The sequence below is a fragment of the Psammomys obesus genome, unplaced genomic scaffold (assembly GCF_907164565.1).
Source record: "Psammomys obesus unplaced genomic scaffold, mPsaObe1.curated_primary_1811, whole genome shotgun sequence".
NCBI lineage: Eukaryota > Metazoa > Chordata > Mammalia > Rodentia > Muridae > Psammomys > Psammomys obesus.
In genome coordinates, this window is record NW_026590511.1 from 2,448,243 (window position 1) to 2,467,666 (window position 19,424).

The 19,424-nt window shown below is 39.9% G+C and overlaps 1 protein-coding gene across 2 annotated transcripts; it reads left to right on the forward strand.

Moving 5' to 3' along the window:
* The first annotated feature begins 10,458 nt into the window (after positions 1-10,458).
* LOC129677098 (zinc finger protein 431-like) lies at positions 10,459-19,005 on the forward strand. Of its 2 annotated transcripts, XM_055607706.1 has the most exons (4): positions 10,459-10,522; positions 15,505-15,631; positions 15,820-15,880; positions 16,619-19,005. In XM_055607706.1, the coding sequence occupies exons 1-4, from the start codon at positions 10,520-10,522 to the stop codon at positions 18,846-18,848; spliced, it is 2,421 nt and encodes an 806-aa protein (XP_055463681.1). In that variant the 5' UTR covers positions 10,459-10,519; the 3' UTR covers positions 18,849-19,005. The 2 variants fall into 2 exon arrangements, with proteins under 2 accessions (XP_055463681.1, XP_055463682.1); XM_055607707.1 differs by lacking the exons at positions 10,459-10,522; positions 15,820-15,880 and having other exon boundaries at positions 15,552-15,631.
* Positions 19,006-19,424: the final 419 nt, after the last annotated feature.

Sequence of the window (19,424 nt, forward strand, 5' to 3'; positions counted from 1 at the left end):
GGATGGAAACCAGAGAGTTGGGGAGAGAAATCAGCATTTGAATGAACAAGGGTAAATTGTATACATTCCATAAGAATATTATAACATTTCCTCCTTTAAGTCCAAAAAAAGCCTCCTTTTCTTTCCAAACAATAAAAATTATAAAACAGTTATGAAAGCTATTAGGTAAGATTTACATGTGCAATATCCAGTCCATGTGTATTTGTCAACTTAGGAGAAAGTATCTGATTATCCTATCTTGGCAAGTTTAGAGTTCTATACCTAAATTAACTTTTAGCTTTGTTGGTATTACCTATATAAAAGCATTTTCTTAAATTCTTAAACAACTTAAGCTTAATTGTAGAACTATAACTATTTGGTCTTCAACCCCACCAGAGACTTGAGAAGGAATAAAATTAGTTACTGGAGTAAATAGGAAGTAAATATTAGCAGCATCCAAAAAATAAAAAATTGACAGAGACAGTTTTCTGCCTGAACAGTCACCCATAACTCTTTATAATGTTGGAGGATCATCTTTAGCCCTTTGGCTCAGTATATTTGACAGACATATATGTGAAGCAGGAACTATTTAGGACTTGCTTACCCTGTCTTGGCAGAGTTTGGCAGTCAACTTGTCCTGCATTTAAGCTTGCCCATTTTTGGCAGAATTGTGTCTGTCATGAAACAAGGGCATTTTTTTTTTTTAACCCGTATGGCTTGTTTGCCACATTTGAAGCCATCTCCATATGGAGGTTCTTTGTTGCTCATCATCTTCTTTGAGGTAGGCGGGGTGCTGCCAGGAGGTGACCTGTTTAATTGTCAAAGAATCTTTAAAATAACAAAGACATTTTAAAATGCCATATTTTATAGGTCTCTGAGGTTTTTGAAGACTTACCTATCTTTATAGAATCATATCTATCTGTTAACCCTAGGTTGTATACTCCTGTGATAAATTAGACTGTTATCTGAGATAATTATGAGTTAATTAATTAACAGTTAACTTGCATTACCTAATACCCTAAACAGTTTATAGTAGCAGTTTAAAAGTATTGGAAGTAACCTTGAATTTGTATCAGTATGCTAAAATTTACCAATGTATTAAAATTAGACTCATTTTTGCATCAATATACAAAATCTTATACCAGAGTTAAAAATCATCTTATTTGAGAATAACAAATAAAGCCCTAAGTTTGGTGGATTCAATAATCTACCTTTTGTCTTATTATTCCCATAAGATATCCCTGTATTCTCCTTTCTTTCTTTTTAACGCCTTTTTTCCTTATCTAAGGAAGAAAGAGAAAAGGAGATGATAGGAGAGAAATCCCTGAGTCTAATCTTGTTTTCTCTCTGAATAAGATCATTAATAATTTATAACCATAACCCAATGACAATAAACATTCATAGCCACAGAAAACAACCAAAAACCTACCCAACCATCCTTAAAGGAAATTGGACATCATTCTCATGATTTTTTCTAGCTGGCTTTTTGGACACATAGAAATCCTATTAGGGAGCCCAAAGGAAATTGGGAAAATGGTTAATTAAGTAAGCATTAACATTTGTGGTCCGGTCTTTGAATGTTGAGAAATTTCAGGCTTAATAGGAGTCCTGTTTAGAACAGTCTAAAATGCTGGGCCAATTGAGATTAGTAGATTTCTTGAAAGCTCTCTTGAGAGCAGGCTTTGATGAGAAACATCAGCTTAAGCAGTTGAGGCAGGAACAAGCAGAATGCTGGAACATGCAAGATGCTGGAACAGATGTGTCAGTGTCTCAGCATGCTGGAAGGATGAATTCTGTCAGATTTGATCCAGCATCTCCAGTGTCCAGTCCTTTTGTTCTTCAAACATATAATTTCTCACAGCATTATACAGTCATATAATTATAAATGTATGAGATGTTCAGGGTGAAACTAAACTGTAAACCAATTTTATCTATGCCAATTAAAAGAATGGCATAATAAATTTTGAGGATATTGTAGCCAAGGATTTATTGGCCAGGTATTGTTGAAGTTCTGGCTGGAGACATTTTTTATGTCTCAGTCAGTTTCAAAGTTTTTCCCAAGTAAAGGAGTCAGCACTTTATGTTACCTGTTTTGTTTGGTCTTCTTGATTTCTCACTTCTCGTGTGTGGCCAAGTTCTTCAGGTGGTCTTCCTCTGTCTTATCTTATTTTTATTAGTTTTGATGGAACCCATAATTTTTCTTCTCCTGTATGAATATTAGCAAAACCTCTTCCCCAACATAACAAATTCCCTGCTCTCCATTGTGAAGTTAGGGTATTTTTGAAATATATAAGCTGAAATAATTCAACAGTTTTTTTTTCTATAACGTAGTGTCTCCATACCCATTGTTTGTTGTTCATTAACATTTAAGAAATTTAAGGTCAAGAAAGCATTATGTAATCTATCTCTGGGGGTCTTTGATACTCCTCTTTGTTTGCCAAGCATGTCCCTTAAAGTATGATTGGAGCTTTGGATGACTGCTTGACTGGTAGGATTGTGCAGTATACTTATGAAATGTTTTATCTTGTAATATGTAAAAGATCATTCCATTTTGTTAAAGACATACACTGTAGCATTATCAGTCTTTTTTAATTTAAAATTTTTATGTTAATTACAGTTTATTCACTTTGTATCCCAGCTCTAGTCCCCTCTTTCATTCCCTCCCAATCTCACCCTCCCTCTTGTCCCCTCTATGCCCCTCTCCAAGTCCACTGATAGGCGAGGTCCTCCTCCCCTTCCATCTGATCCTAGCCTATCAGATCTAAAATCCAGCTACTGAGTTCATGTCAGAGACAGCCCCTGTTCCCCTTATTAAGGGTTCTAGGTTATCTCCATGCATGGTCCTTGATTGGAGTATCAGTCTCAGAAAAGACCCCTAGACCCAGATTTCTTGGTTCTGTTGCTCTCCTTGTAGAGCTCCTGTTCCCTCCAGGTCATACTAACTCCTTCTTTCATAAGGTTCCCTGCACCCTGCCCAAAGTTTGGCTATGAGTCTCAGCATCTGCTTTCAATGGCGCTCTGTGGTAGACTCCTGTCCTGTTCCCTGTTTTCTCCCTCTTTCGATGTCTGTCCCATTTGCCTTTCTGAGTGAGGATTGATCACCTTACCCTGGGTCCTTCTTCTTGTTTAACTTCTTTAGATATACAGATTTTAGTATGTTTATCCTATATTATATGCCTAATATCCACTTATAAGTGAGTATATACCATGTGTTTCTTTCTGCTTCTGGGATAGCTCACTCAGGATGATCTTTTCTAGTTCCCACCATTTGACTGCAATTTTCATGATATCCTTGTTTTTAATTGCTGAGCAGTGTTCCATTGTAAAAATGTACCACAATGTCTGTATCCATTCCTCAGTTGAGGGACATCTGGGTTGTTTCCAGATTCTGGTTATTAAAATAAAGCTGCTATGAACGTGATTGAGCAAATGTTCTTGTTGAATACTTGAGCATGCTTTGGATATATGCCTAGGAGTGTTATAGCTGGATCTTGAGGAAGCACTATTCCTAACTGTCTGAGAAAGTGCCAGATTGATTTCCAAAGTGGTTGTACAAGTTTACATTCCCACCAGCAATGGAGGAAGGTTCCCCTTTCCCTACATCCCCTCCAGCATGTATTGTCACTTGAGTTTTTGATCTTGGACATTTTGATGGGTGTGAGGTGTAATCTCAGGGTCATTTTGATTTGCATTTCCCTTATGACTAAGGATGTTGAACATTTCTTTAAGTGTTTCTCTGCCATTTGAGATTTCTCTATTGAGAATTCTGTTTAGCTCTGTGCCCATTTTTAATTGGATTACTTGTTTTGTTGCTTTTTAACTTCTTGAGTCATTATATATTCTGGATATTAGCCCTCTGTCAGATAAAGGGTTGGTGAAGATCTTTTTCCAGTCTTTAGGCTGTCATTTTGTTCTGATAACAGTGTCCTTTGCTTAACAGAAGCTTTTTAGTTTCATAAGGCCCCATTTATTGATTGTTGATCTTAGAGCCTGTGCTGTTGGTGTTCTGTTCAGGAAGTTGTCTCCTGTGTCAATGAGTTCAAGGCTCTTCCCCATTTTTTCTTCTAAGAGGTTTAGTGTGTCTGGTTTTATGTTGAGGTCTTTGATCCACTTGGATTTTAGTTTTGTGCAGGGTGATAAATATGGATCCATTTTCATTTTTCTATGTGTAACATCCAGTTAGACCAGCACCATTTTTTGAAGATGCTGTCTTTTTTCCATTGAATGGTTTTGGCTTCTTTGTCAAAAATCAAGTATCTGTAGGTGTGTGGGTTTGTTTCTAGGTCTTCTATTCGATTCCATTGATCCACCATTCTGTTTCTATGCCAGTACCATACAGTTTTTATTACCATTGCTCTGATCTCAGCTGAGATTGGGGATGGAGATATCTGCAGATGATATGTTGTTGTACAGGATTGTTTTAGATTGTTTTTTTCATATGAAATTAAGAATTGTTCTTTCAAGGTCTGTAAAGAATTGTGTTGGTATTTTGATGGGAATTGCATTGAATCTGTAGATTGCTTTTGGCAGGATGGCCATTTTCACTATGTTAATCCCACCGATCCATGAGCATGGGAGATCTTTCCATCTTCTGATATCTTTTTCAATTTCTTGCTTCAGAGACTTGAAGTTTTTTTCAAACAGGTCTTTCACTCGCTTGGTTAGAGTCAAACCAAGGTACTTTATGTTATTTGTAGCTGTTAGGAAGGATGTTGTTTCCCTCATTTCTTTCTTAGCCCTTTTGTCTATTGTATGCAGGAGGACTACTGATTTTTTTTGAGTTAATTTTGTATCCAGCCACTTTGCTGAAGGTGTTTCAAGGTTAGAATTTCTAATCATCAGGAATTTGAGTAGGAAGACCAAATCTGAGGACACCAAGCCCACCATCCTTTAAGCACCTTTTCACACATTCCAGTTTCCTGACTTTTCTGGCCCTCACACCCCCTTCACACCCTTAATTCTCCTAGTTGGTCACCTCTACAGACTCAGGTGAAATTCAGTCCCAGTGCATTCTTTTTCCCAGTCAATAGTATACTAAGATCTGTCTTAATCATTTTATCCAGAGTCTGGCTTTAGTTTTGACACTCTCCAAATCCCAATCAATTCTATAAAGTTGTCATTTTCCAGACACAAATCTAATCATTGTATCTTCCATATTTCAACCTTCAAATAATTTCTCATTACTCTGAGATAGCACGGTAGTGGGTACCAGCATCTTGACACCGCCCTCACAGTTCAAGTTTTACTTGTGATCACTTTTGGTAAAGAATACCAGAGTGTGGCATTCATTGCCTAAATTCTTTTCTTTATATAGCACCAATTTTTTTTCTTTTCTTTTCTTTTTTAGACTTTACAAGTTTATTTGTGTCACAGCACCTATAGCCAGTTTCCTTCTCATATATAATTATCATTTCTAAGGCAATGTGCAGTTGGGTAGATGGAAATATTGAGTCTAAGAGGCGCTCTTCACCAGCAGTGCCAGCAGCACTGATGTCACCTCACCAGTCTTGGAAGTTTAGTCAAACACAAGCCAACCCCAATGTGATTCCTAATTTAGGACATGGGCTACCAGGATGAGAAGTAGGGAGCTGTCCAAAGCATGTTTGTGTGGTTCTCCAGGTCCCTGGTGAGGTTACAGAGGCCGTACCTGAGACTCATGTCTTAAAATAATATCTGCAACAGTCATGATCAGCCATGTGGCCAAGAGGTAGGCTTTATTTTTTCCTGCCTTCTAGATCTGGAAGATAAAAAAAGAAAGGATTGTTTCTTGTATTTTCCTGGCCCCTGTGACTGCCTTCTAGAAAACCCAGTTTTTATACCTCTCCAACTTCCAAGTTCTATCTTGCTAAAATGCTGACCATGCAACTCTTTGGTGGTGAGCTTTTGAATTCTTGGGATCTGGCCAACAGAATCAAAACCAAACGGTGTGCCACCTCATCATGGGTTTGAAAATGTCATGCTCTAAACCATTCATAGTGCTCACTTGCTTCTGAAGAGAGTGTAGAAATAGGCACCTGCCCTATTCCCTGGTGCTGTAGGCAGAGGGGAGCAGTTGTGTTGTGCCTTTGGTGCTCACAGACCTAGGAGAGCATCTTCCAGGCAGCCAGCCCAACATTTTTTTTAAAGATTTATTTATTAATTTAAAGTGTGTGAGTGCTGTATCTGGATAGTACAACCTGCATGCCAGAAGAGGGTTTTAGATCTCATTGTAGATGTTTGGGAGCCACCATGTGGGTGCTGGAAATTGAACTCAGGACCTCTGGAAGAGCAGGTGGCGCACTTAACCGCTGAGACATCCCTCTAGCTCCAGCCCAGCATTTTTTAACAGGACTCTTTCAATCCCAGTGCTCTGGAGCAGAGACAGGCAGACTCCTCTGAGTTCTGGGCCACTCTGCTCTAATGGTGAGTTTCAGGCCAGTGAGAACACATGGAATACTGTCTCAATACCAAAACCAAACAACAAATAAAAATGGGTGCATTGAATTGGATAAGCTGGACTAAGGACATGACTCAGTGAGCAAAAGTATTTGCTGGTGAACTATGAGTGTGACCACCTAAATTCAATCCCCAAAGCCCATCTAAAAGTTGGAAGGAGAGACTCTACAAAATTGTCTTTTGATCCTCACAAACACCATGATATGCACAAGTCCCCTACCCCCAAACATAACAAAATTTTGTAAACGTGGGACAGGCTGTCCTAGAATTCCTTCTGTAGCTTATGCAGGCCTTGTAATGAGCTGGCATGTGTGTCCCTTCCCCATGGATCCAGAAGTGACCATGTGTTTCTTTTCTTAGGGTTTTAAAGTTTTTTTTAATGTTCATATGTTATCTTTCCACATGTATGTGTATGCACCTCATGCACGCAGTACCCTGAAGAGAAGAGGATGCCAGATCCTCTGGGACGACAATTACAGATGTTTTTGAACTGTCATCTGGCACAAGGACTGATATTTGGTTCCCTGAAAGAACGGCCAGTGCTCTGAACCTAATGAGCCATCTCTCCAGCCCTTTAATAAGACACCTAATCCTGTATTTTTATTCTGAGGGGCAACTTGGGAGTCAAACATAGCCCAAAATATTTCATTGAAGGCTGGTTTGAAAACTTCCTTCTACCAGGGCTGGAGAAATAGCATCGTGCTTAAAGCCATTGGTTGTTCTTTCTGAGGATTGTGGTTCTGGAAGGGTCACTGCCCAGGTACGTGGTGAAAAGCCCTCTCTTGAGGTCTCAGATCCTCACAGAGGTAAGAAGAACCCAACATAAACAGTTCCTGTCACAAAAGAGCTCAGTAAAGAGCTGATGGCCCTTACACAGACTCCATCTTCAGTCTGGATGCTGTGTAAGGACTGCATGAGCAGGCCTGAGGCAAAGTCCGTACCACAGAGACAGACCTTGGTACATGCTGCTAAGGGTATTTTGGGGGCAGATACTGTATTCATGATTCTTACTCATTTTACTATGAGTAAATATTTCTGTCTTTTTTGTTGTTTTATTTAGTTATTTAGTCCAAAAGAATGTGCCAACAAAATAAAAATTCCCATAAAAAACTCTTCATTTGTTACCATTTTACCCTATGGAAGCTGTGCAGTGATAACTTGATAACTTCTTAGAAAGTTAACTATGAATGCTTTGCTCCCTGTTGTCATCCTGGAAATGTGATGAGGGAGTTCTACTTTGGTGAATGGTTGCACTAACACATCGCCGTTTTGCTGGATTTTTTCTAGCTTTCTTTTTTTCTGTGCTTTTTTGTTTTTATATTGTTTTCTATTTAAAAAGTCTGACTTCATGCCATTGCTATGTGTGGGAAGACACATGTCACAGCACATGTGTGAAGGTCAGATTACAAGTTCAAGCAGTGGCTCCTCCCTTGGGCATAGACCTCAGGCCCTCAGACGTGGTTGCATGTGTTTTTACTCATTGAGCCAACCAGGTGATTCCTGTTACAGCACCTGTTAATCCTGTTAATCTACCTATTTCAGTATATTGGTTGTAGTAGCTCTATTTTCATTTTGAGACAGAGAATGCTAGGTATTCATTCTTGAGCCACACTCATGCTTAGGAGCATCTTTCCACTGAGCTTTAAAGGAAAAATTTATTTTGAGGCAGTGTCTAGCTAAATTCCCCAACTATTTTGTCAACACAACAGTCTGTAGTCATACCAGGCCTTAAACTAGTGATGTTCCTGTCTCAGCCTTCCATGTGGTGGGATTCCAGGACTGAACCACAACTCTCAGTCCTAAATTCATATGAAAAGTTAGCAATAGGAGTCTGTCTTCTTTTAAGAAGTAGTTTGGCTGAAAGTGTTTCAATTATGGTGTAGAAAAATGCACTTTTGGTGTTAATATTTTCTTATTCCCTGTTATGTGACTTTAATCTCCAATCTCTACTAGTCTTTCATTTTAAGCCCTATCATTCCATGCATTGATTCTTCTGTTTCCACTTTCTTCACTTTTTTTTTTTTTTTTGCTTAGGTTGGAGGTGGTCCATTTGGGAACCAGGCCTGTGGCAGGCTTTCTCAACTGTGCTGATGAAAGCACCAAGGGAACATGACTTTTGTGTCCTGTTCATGGGCAGTCAGGGATATCTGGTGTGGTGCCTGAGCAAGCATCTTGAAGGAGTCAAGGGAAGCAGGATCTTGACCCTGAGAGGCTGTGGTTATCATGGCCACTGTGTGCTCACTCTGAGGTATCCTGTGTTATTCTACAACATTGCTAAGTTATCTTTCTGATGACTGTCCCATTCTCCACCTGTAAATAGAGTATCAGAGTTGTACATCTGAATAAAATTGCTTAATATGAGCTATCAGGTTATGCAAGACATACTGATGCCAAACTTTCTTTCTTTGTCTTCTCATCCCAGGTCTTCATCCTGGTAACCTCATCTTTGGGGCCCCTAATAGTTGGTGTTTGGTGTCTAAACCAAGCTGGTTTGTTTTGTTTGTTTCTTTATTTGTTTATAGAGACACAGTTTCTTCTTGTAGCTTTGGATGTCCTGGAATGCATTTTGTACACCAGGCTTAAACTTTGATGAATGATGTCCTGACTACAGCTCCGAAGTGCTGGCATGATATGCCAGTGTTACCACTGAAGGCTGGGAACTTGTTAGTGTTTTGCCTACTAATGTTCAGCTGAGAGAGGTGTGAGCAATCCAGGTGAGCCTTTTTAAGATTGCTAATTCTTGGTAAATATCAATCAGGTGTTGTTGATTATTAATATTTAATATTGATTTATCTTTGAGTTAAACAGTGGTTATTACTAAACTAGCTGTATACCCAAATCACCATACAGAGACTAGGATTTATTTAATTAACTTAGAGCACAATGCTAGGAATAATTACTCCATCCTAAACCTCCAAGCCCGCAAAGCATCCTCCCATTCAGATTTCCCACATTATGCTTGCTTATATCTTAGGAGGTCTGGTGCAACTCTCCTGGTGTTTCCAAGTCCTCTCCTCTCAGATCTCTCTTCTCCGATATTCCTCCCACTCCCATCTTTATCTTCCCCTCTGGACCAGGATGTCCCAAACCTATGCTCTCCATTGCTTAGCACTGGCTGGTTGTTTTTATTGGCAACACAGAGAACAAATACTAGCGTGTTCACACAAACTTGAGACAGGTGATGCCTACAACAAGCACCGCAACGCAATGTCTGGAACCAGATAGTGGGGTAGAGAAATCAGCATGTGAATGAACAAGAGTGAATTCTAGCCATTCCACAAGAACATTATACCAAGAAGGTGGTTTAAATTTGACCTGGTTGGACTTGGGCCCTTTCAGCTGTGGGTCACTCCATTTCACATTGTTTAATAATCAGCATATGTTAGAGACCTTATGCCTAAGTCAAGGAGCGGTGCCTACTGAGTGCAGGAGTAGCGCAAGGACGACTCTGTTATGAAATATAAGAGGCCGGGGTTGGGAGTATTGTTGGTAGGCTGATCCAAGCTGTGAGAAATTATGTCAGGGGCATTATTATACATCTGGTGTAAAAAAGGTATTTGGGAGGAGGGGGAGCAGTGAGGTCCTGTGGATAGACTCAGAAAAGTGGACATGCAGACAGGCAGACAGACAGGGAGCCCCCACCAGGGCAGAGAGAGGGAGAGAAAGGTTGAGCACAGGGAACAGAGAAAGAGTTGGTATAGGGGGCAGGCCCTTTTATCTCGCGGAACACGCCTAGAGAATCGGGCGCACCTGTCCCCCACGGCAAGTGATGGCGGCAGGGGATGAGCCGTTTCTAGGTCCCTGAGATTAAGCTAGTGGAATTGCCTGTACGGCAACAGGCGCAAATTTTACTGGAATGCCAATCTCCGCAGGTTTGGGACAGTTCTTGCCTTGAGACGGGCTATCCCAAAGAGAGATGTTCCTGTCACTCAGGCCCCATTAGCCAATCAGAGCCTCCAGACGAACCCGCCGGGCAGAAGAGGCGGGAACTTCCGGTCCGCCTTACTCAGCTAATGTACTGAGGCAAGTTCAGTTTGTCCGGAGAGCCGCGCTGTGAGCCGCTGCCGGGAGCCGAGGCGAGCGGGGCGAGCTCGGAGTCCGCGCCATGGTGAGCGGGGCCGCCGTCCCCACGCGGGGAGGAGCCGCGGGAGCCCGAGTGGGTTTGCCCCGGGGGCGGGGACGAGAGGCCGGACTTGGCGCCCTGGTGTTCCCGTAAGGTTCCGTGAGTTCCTGAGGTCCCTGCAAATCCCAGGCAGAAGCGGGACCTCAGAATGACTTGGTTCCCCTGGCTGCGCGTCCTCAGGGCTTAGGGAGCCTTGCGTGAAAACTTCGTTGCCGACGTTACCGTGCAGCGAGCCTCAGCCGCTTTTACTGTCTGCAGGGAAGCAGGTGTGCTGACTCGCAGAGCTCTTTCTCCAGTGTCGTCTAGAAGCAATGCACTTGACATTCAGGTGTCGGCTCCGTCCGCAGTTAATTCTGTGCGGGTGGAAAGTCTGTGTTATTAACACATTTGCATGTAGATGCCACGGTGGTCCAAGTCACGTATGTTAGTAAGTTCAGACTTACTGGGTTTCCTGGCCTCGTTCGTCAACATTTGCTCCCTTTTATTTGTGTGTGTGTGTGTCTGTGTTCTTTCTATGTTTGCTCTCAGGTCCCGCTGATCTCTTTATTCTTTCCCAGACAGTACAATACAGACAGGTTTTTCTGGTTTTCTGAGGGAACTGGGTAGGGAGGAGGACAAGGGATAATACCATGAACTCAGAAAAAGTATGTACTTGAACCTGAGTTTAAAGGCCTTGAATTGTTTAATCTGTTCTTAGGGTAGGAAAGGTTATATTAAGGAAGCCTGTATCCCAGTTAGAGGAGTTGGCTCCCCTTTTGGAGAAAATATTTTCTTTTGTCTTCTCTCTCTTTTTCTTTCTCTTTATATTTTCTCTCTTTTCTATTGCAGTTTTCTTCAAAGTTTTGAAGTCAGAGGATGTCTCTGAGTTTAGTATTTATCCAGGCTTGTGTGTTGATTATTTTTAATTCATTATGACCTTTTCTCACCAATTTCCTGTTGTTGGTAGCATACACGGTGATACTTCTTATTGAACATTGTTGAATCTATAGCTCAGATTTTGTATTGGTGTATTATATTGACATAATAGCCAAGATGGCAGCAAACCACATGGTTACCTTCTACTCAAGGTTAGCTCAGCTCCCTGATAAGGAGAGCCCAGCCTCCATCAGGTACAAATCTGAGTCGGACCCACACTTCTCCAAGGTTAAATGTATAGTGTTACAGCCTTTTCTTTATAAAGACACTTTCGAGAGGTTAGCGTGAATACAGGAGGAGATGGTACCTATGGCATGGCCTAGGCAGGTAGACTTCTCACAGCTAAAGAACATTAGGAAAGATTTCCATGGCCTCAGGCAGAGACAGTTGAGTCCATGCATATGTGTTACCTCACAGATTGTAACTGTGGAAGCCAAGTGTGGTCATCCAGGTGTTTCACCTTCTCCTCAGTTCCTGGGCACAAAGTGTTGCTTGACTCCATTTTATCCCAGTTGAATGTGGCCTGGGCTGTGATTAGACATATTCTGACCTTCCATGTTGGCTGGAATTTAGACTTTCAGATTTTCACCTGTTAAAGTCATTGAATCAAATTTAAAACTTTAGTATGCTTGTGTGACACTTATACCCAGTTAGAAATGCAGCTGTGTAGTGAGGGAAACAAGGAATAATGCCGCACTAACAGAAAAGATACATACCTAAACCCGAGTTTAGAGGCCTCCAAGCTTCCCATCAGCTATGTGTTCGGGGGGGGGGGGTCTAGGTCCAGATCATGTATGCTCCTTAGTTGATGTCTCAGTCCCTGAATGAACCCATGGTACTGGGTTAGTTGTCTCTGTTGGTCTTCTTGTGATGTTCCTGACCCCTCTAGGTCCCTCCAACTTTCCTCCAACACTTCCACAGGACCCCCAGAGCTCCACCCTATGCTTGACTGCAGGACCCAGCATTTGTCTCAATCCTCTGCTGGCTGGAGCCTCCCAGATGCCAGTCAAGTTAGGCTCCTGTCTGCAAGCATAGCAGAGTATCATTAATAGTGTCAGGGACTGGCTTTCTACCCTGGCGTAGGTCTCGGGTTAGGCCAATTATTGGTTGTACTTCCCTCAATCTTTGTACCCCATTATCCCTGCACTTCTTGTAGGCAGGGGGTAATTTCTGGATCAAAGGTTTTGTCAGTGGGTTGTTGTTCCCCTCCTTCCACTAGTCCTGCCTGGCTAGGAGGTTGGTCACTTCAGTCTTCATGACCCTCCCTCTTAGGAGTCTCAGCTAGGGTCACACCCATATCCTCCCAGGAGCCTACTCATTTGCAGGCCTCCAGCTTGACAAAGAGATGTCCCTCCCCAGTTCCCCTTCTTGTTCCCAGCTCTCTCACCTCCCACCCCACATCTGATCACCACCCTTGTTTCCTTCTCCATTCCTTTCCTGCCCAGTTCCCTCTCTTCATCCACTTCTGCTGTCTGTTCTATTTCCCCTTCCAGCACTCTCCCTTTGGCTCTCCTTGTTCCTTAGCTTCTTTGGGTCTGTGGATTGTAATATGGTTGTCCTGTACTATGGGTCTAATATCTACTTATTAGTGAGTACATGCCATGTGAGTTGTTCTGGGTCTGGGTTACCTCACTTAGCATGATCTTTTCTGGTTCCATCCATTTGTCTGCACATTTCATGATGTCCTTGTTTTTAATAGCTGAGTAGTATTCCATTGTGTAAATGTACCACAATTTCTGTATCCATTCTTAATTTGTGGGACATCTAGGTTGTTTCCAGTTTCTGGCTATTATGAATAAGGCTGCTATAAACATAGTTGAGCAAATGTCCTTGTTGTTTGGTGAAGCATCTTTTGGGTATATGCCTAGGAGTGGAATTGCTGGGTCTTGAGGTAGAACTATTCCCAATTTTCTGAGAAAGTGCCAGATTGTCTTCCAGAGAGGTTGTATAAATTTGCACTCCCACCAGCAGTGGAGGAGTGTTCCTTTTTCTCCACATCCTCTCCAGCATGTATTTTCACATGAGTTTTTGATCTTAGCCATTCTGACTGGTATAAGATGGAATCTTAGGGCCTTTTTTTTTAAAAAAAACAAAACAAAACAAAACAAAACACAAATACTGTGTACTTTATTGTACTAGGCAATAATAAAACGAATAAATGATGTCTTATTCCTTAATATCATTTAGGATATTTTTCTTTTTAAAATAATTTTATATTAATTACAGTTTATTCACTTTGCATCTCAGCTGTAGCCCCCTCCCTTGTCTCCTCCCAATGCCACCCCCTTCTTCCCTTATCTCCTCCCATGCCCCTTCCCTAGTCCACTGGTATGGGATGTCCTCCTCCCCTCTGACCCTAGCCTATCAGAACTCATCAGGACTGGCTGCATTGTCTTCCTCTGTGGCCTGGTAAAGCTGCGCCCTTAGAGTCGTTTTGATTTGCAACTCTCTGATGGCTAAGGACATTGAGCCTTTCTTTACCTGTATCTCAGCCATTTGAGATTCCTCTGTTGTGAATTCTTGGTTTAGCTCTGTACCCATTTTTAATTGGATTATTTGATTTGTTGGTGTTTAATTTCTTAATTTCTTTGTATATTTTAGATACCAGTCCTCTGTCTGATGTAGGGTTGGTGAAGATCTTTTTCCAGTCTATAGACAGCCGTTTTGTTTTATTGACAGTGTCCTTTGATTTACAGAAGCTTCTCAGTTTCATGAGATCCCATTTATTAATTGTTTATCTCATAGCCTGTGATGTTGGTGCTTTGTTCAGAAAGTTGTCTTCTATGTCAGTGAGTCCAGACTTTCTCCCTCTTTGTCTTCTAATAGGTTAGAGTCTCTGGTTTTATGTCAGAGTTTCTAACATTCTTCCTACCCTCATTGTGTTTTTAATATTTTTTAATATTTAAAACATGTGTATGAGTCTTTTCTCTATATTTATGAATGTGAACCATGTGAAAGCCTGGTGTTCATTGACGTCAGAAGGGAGTATTGGATTGTCTTGCCTTTGAGTTTGGAGTGGTTGGGAGTCTCAAAGTAAGGGTTGGTGATTGATCCAGTTCCTCTGCAAAAACAACAGTTGATCTTCATTGTAGATCATCTTTATATAGTCTATTTTTTTCCTAGTGATATTGATTTTTTTTTCTCTTACGATCACTATTTCCTTTACTAATTTTTTTGTAGAACTCTTTGACTTGGCATTCAGTAACTTATAAAAACTACATCTTTTTATGTAATTTTAATTAATTTATTTTTTATTTAGTTTGTATCCCAGCTATAGCCCTCTCCCTCATTCCCTCCCAATCTCACCCTCTCTCCCTCATCTCCTCCCTATCCCTTTCTAAGTACACTGATAGGGGAGGTCCTCTTCCCCTTCCATCTGACCCTAGTTTATCAGGTCTCATTAGGACTGGCTGCAATGTCCTCCTCTGTGGCCTAGCAAGGCTGCTCCTCCCTTGATGTGTGTGTGGGGAGGTCAAAGAGACCGTCATGCAAGAGGCCTACAGAACATCTTTTTTATAGGAGCATTGTATTATACTTACAGTTTATACTGTGTCACTCCCATTAAGTATATTTCTGAAGTGAATGTTTAACTCTTTGGAGAAGTTGACCTCGAATTCAAAGAGATTCACCTGTCTCTGCCTCCTGCAGTCTGGGATTAAAGTTGAGCATCACCATACCCATTTCCCATCATTTTTGAAGTTAGTAATTTTGATACAGTTTTGCTAATGTATACTCTGTATTGCTGCTCTGTTTGCATGTCCCTTTGTATATGTTAGTAGGCATTTCTCCTGCAATGGCATATTCTATTCAGTGTACACAGAAATGAGAGGCATGATTCTCCTTTTCTGTTTCCTTTTAAAATGAGTTGGTGATTGCATTTGAAATTTTGTGACATGGAATTAATTTTTTGAGCACACAGAATTATATAAATATATATTCAATGAAATGTACAATTAAAACGCAGCTAATCTCACCACTTCTATTGCATATGTATTACATGTATTTACATGTATATAATATATATACAAATACATGTATATGCTGTACTTTAGGATGCAGTGACCTATGAAGATGTGCATGTCAACTTCTCTCAGGAAGAATGGGCTTTGCTGGATACTTCTCAGAAGCGTCTCTACAAAGATGTGATGCTGGAAACCTACTGGAACCTTACTTGTATAGGTAATAATGCAAATTTTCCTTCACTTTTTAACTTAAAGGGACAAGCCTTTCTTGGTGATTGGTATTCTGTGATTTTGATTGTGAAAGAGGAAGACTATGTTGAATAAATCAGGCATTGTTCACTGAAGATAATAATTTAAATATTCTATAATTTCCAGCAACATTTATTTTCTGATACTGTATTTTAGGCTACAAATGGAAAGACCAGAATATTGAAGAACACTATCAAAATTCTAGAAGAAATGGAAGGTAATTTTCATGTGCAGGCCAATACATGTATGCCTTTGAAGAAATTTTAATATATCCTGAACTTTTAGTGAAAAAAAAAAGTATAAACAAGCACAAGTTTGTAATGATTATTAAATGCTCACAATACCATATTCCTCTGTATCAGGTAGCTGATGAGTGTTTGCAAAGTGTTCCTTTAAGAAACAAGAAAAGGAAACAAGGCCTTAATGGTATCACTGTTTTAATCATAGCCTCATAAGAATCATGTTATGGCAGGCTGGAGAGATGGCTCAGAGGTTAAGAGCACTGACTGTTCTTCCAGAGGTCCTTAGTTAAATTCCCAGCAACTACATGGTGGCTCGTAACACCTATAATGATATATAGTGCCCTTTACTGGTGTTTAGGCACACATGCAGGCAGAATACTGTATAAATAATAAATCTTTTTAAAAAAAGAATCATGTTATAAAACTCCATCCCCTTTGTTTTACACCATTCAAGTGTAAGAAAAGATAGGCACATTTATTAGGAGATTAGTGTATGTCCTAAATGGGTTACAGGCAAATTGTCCATAGTAAATCTAGTGTTACTTACGTATTCGTATAACTTACCATAGTTTAGTGAGAGGGGCAGTTTATGAAGATCAAGTAGGTAGTTGAGGTAGAAAATCTTGAACCCTACACCACATGGCTATGAGGAACAGAAAGTTAAACTGTGTTAATGCAATGTGAACACCTTTTATTTGTTATTCCTTTAATAGGTATATCAACTATTCCTCTGGATACAAACCCCATGATCCTAAGAAAAATGGAAAGAAGCCGTGTACCTCTCTCTTTCCCAGAACAATTGGAAGATATGTGGTCATCCCCACTATGAGAAGGCAAGATGAATGGGATTCACATTTACAAGTAATTGGTTTTCCAGATTCAGTGGGAATACATCAAAATACTAACATTAGAGAAAAGCCCTGTGAGTACAAGGAATGTGAAAAATCTTCTGTCTGCCCTGCCTCATTTTGCACATGCATTGTGACTCCCACTACAGGAAAATGTTATGAATGCAGTCAGTGTGGGAAAGCTCTGAGTTCTTCCAGTTCTCTTCAAAGAAATGAAAAACCTCATATGGGAAAAGGAAGTGATAAATGTGAGCCAAGTAGTAAAAGCTTTAACCTTCACAGGTATCTTGAAGTACAGAAGACAACCTATAATGAAGAGGGTCTCTATGAATATAATCAATATGATAAAGCCTTTTTAGAAGTACAACAAAGAACTCATTTGGAAATGAAATCCTATGACTGTAATCAAGAAGATAAAGTCTTTGCATGTCACAGTCATCATAAAGTAGGTAGAACTAATACTAGAGAGAAAAAGTATGAATATCTTCAATGTGGTAAATATTTTGTATGTTCCAGTTATCTTCAAATACATGAAAAAAGTCCTACTGAAGAGAAACCCTATGAATGTAATCACTGTGGTAAAGCCTTTACCCGTAACAGTCATCTTCAAATACATGAAAGAATTCATACTGGAGAGAAACCCTTTGAATGTACTCAATGTGGTAAAGCCTTTAAATGTTTCAGTGCTCTTCAAATGCATGAAAGAATTCATACTGGAGAGAAACCCTATGAATGTAATCAATGTGATAAAGCTTTTACACGTAACAGTCATCTTCAACGGCATAAAAGAACTCATACTAGAGAGAAATGCCATGAATGCAATCAATGTGGTAAAACCTTTTCATGTAACGATAGTCTTCAAAGGCATGAAAGAACTCATACTGGAGAGAAACCCTACGAATGTAATCAGTGTGGTAAAGCCTTTACTCGTAAGAGTCATCTTAAAATGCATGAAAGAATTCATACTGGAGAGAAACCCTATGAATGCACCCAGTGTGGTAAAGCCTTTAAATGTTTCAGTGCTCTTCAAATACATGAAAGAACGCATACTGGAGAGAAACCTTATGAATGTAATCAATGTGGTAAAACCTTTGCATATTGCAGCAGTCTTCAACTCCATGAAAGAAATCATACTGGACAGAAACCTTATGAATGTAATCATTGTGGTAAAGCCTTTGCATGTAACCGTAGTCTTCAAATACATAAAAGAACTCATACTAGAGAGAGACCCTATGCATGTAATCAATGTGGTAAAGCCTTTGCAAGTAACAGTCATCTTCAAACACATGAAAAAAGTCATACTGGAGAGAAACCCTATGAATGTAATCAGTGTGGGAAAGCCTTTGCATATAACAGCCACCTAAAGATCCATGAAAGAAGTCACACTGGAGAAAAACCCTATGCATGTAATCAATGTGGTAAAGCCTTTACACGTGGCATTTATCTTCAGATGCATGAAAGAAGTCACACTGGAGAGAAACCCTATGCATGTAATCGATGTGGTAAAGCCTTTGCACGTAATAGCTATCTTCAGATACATGAAAAAAGTCACACTGGAGAGAAACCCTATGCATGTAATCAATGTGGTAAAGCCTATGGATATCACAGTCATCTTAAAGTGCATGAAAGAACTCACACTGGAGAGAAACCCAATGAATGTAGTCAATGTGGTAAAGCCTTTGCCTATCGCAGTAGTCTTCAATTGCATAAAAAAACTCATACTGGAGAGAAACCCTATAAATGTATTCATTGTGGTAAAGCCTTTGCGTATCGTAGGAGTCTTCAACTGCATGAAAGAATTCATACTGGAGAGAAACCCTATAAATGTAACCAATGTGGTAAAGCCTTTGCACGTCCCAGTTATCTTCAAAATCATGAACGAATTCATACTGGAGAGAAACCCTATAAATGTCATCAATGTGGTAAAGCCTTTGTATATTGCAGTAGTCTTTACATGCATGAAAAAAGTCATACTAGAGACAAACCCTATGCATGTAACCAATGTGGTAAAGCCTTTATACATCTCAGTATTCTTCAAACCCATGAAAAAAATCATACAAAAAAATCCCTCAGGAATCTAATAGATGAGGTATAGCTTTGTATACCACATTCATTTTCCCCACTGAGCTCTCTCACTGGTGCATGAATAAGATTAGTAAAGTCATTCCATCATTAAAGTACTGTCTCCTTTTCAAATTGTAAACATTTTGATAGCCAAGAATATAGGAATGTAGGAAATTTTGAATAATAAAATCTAATTGCAAATGAAAATCATATTTTGTCATTTTTTTTTTGCATTAGTTTATTCTGAGGGCTAAATTCTTGTTCTTAACACTTTCTCAGAAACAAATGAATGCCAGAGAATTGTCTCAGAGAGTAATGGTGGTTACTGCTAGGCTTAATGACCTGAGTTCATTCTCTTGGATACTCACATCTCATGCAAGTTTTTATGTGGATAGTACACTCAGGTTGTATGCACACCCACACACCAGCACAATATAAATATTATTGGAACCGAAATAAGGGCCACTGAGTTCTGACACATGCACACCATGGCACAGGTGTATACATATACTTTAAAAGTTTTAAAGAGATAAAAGAAATTAAATTAACCAAAATATTGAGAACATAGGACACAATTTACCAGTTGGAATTAATACATTGTAAAATT

What these genes read in the sequence shown, in the direction of transcription:
- LOC129677098 (XM_055607706.1), top strand. An exon ending in CTGGAACCTTACTTGTATAG is followed by an intron (nt 15,632 to 15,819) that starts GTAATAATGCAA and finishes ACTGTATTTTAG; the next exon opens with GCTACAAATGGAAAGACCAG. An exon ending in AATTCTAGAAGAAATGGAAG is followed by an intron (nt 15,881 to 16,618) that starts GTAATTTTCATG and finishes TTCCTTTAATAG; the next exon opens with GTATATCAACTATTCCTCTG.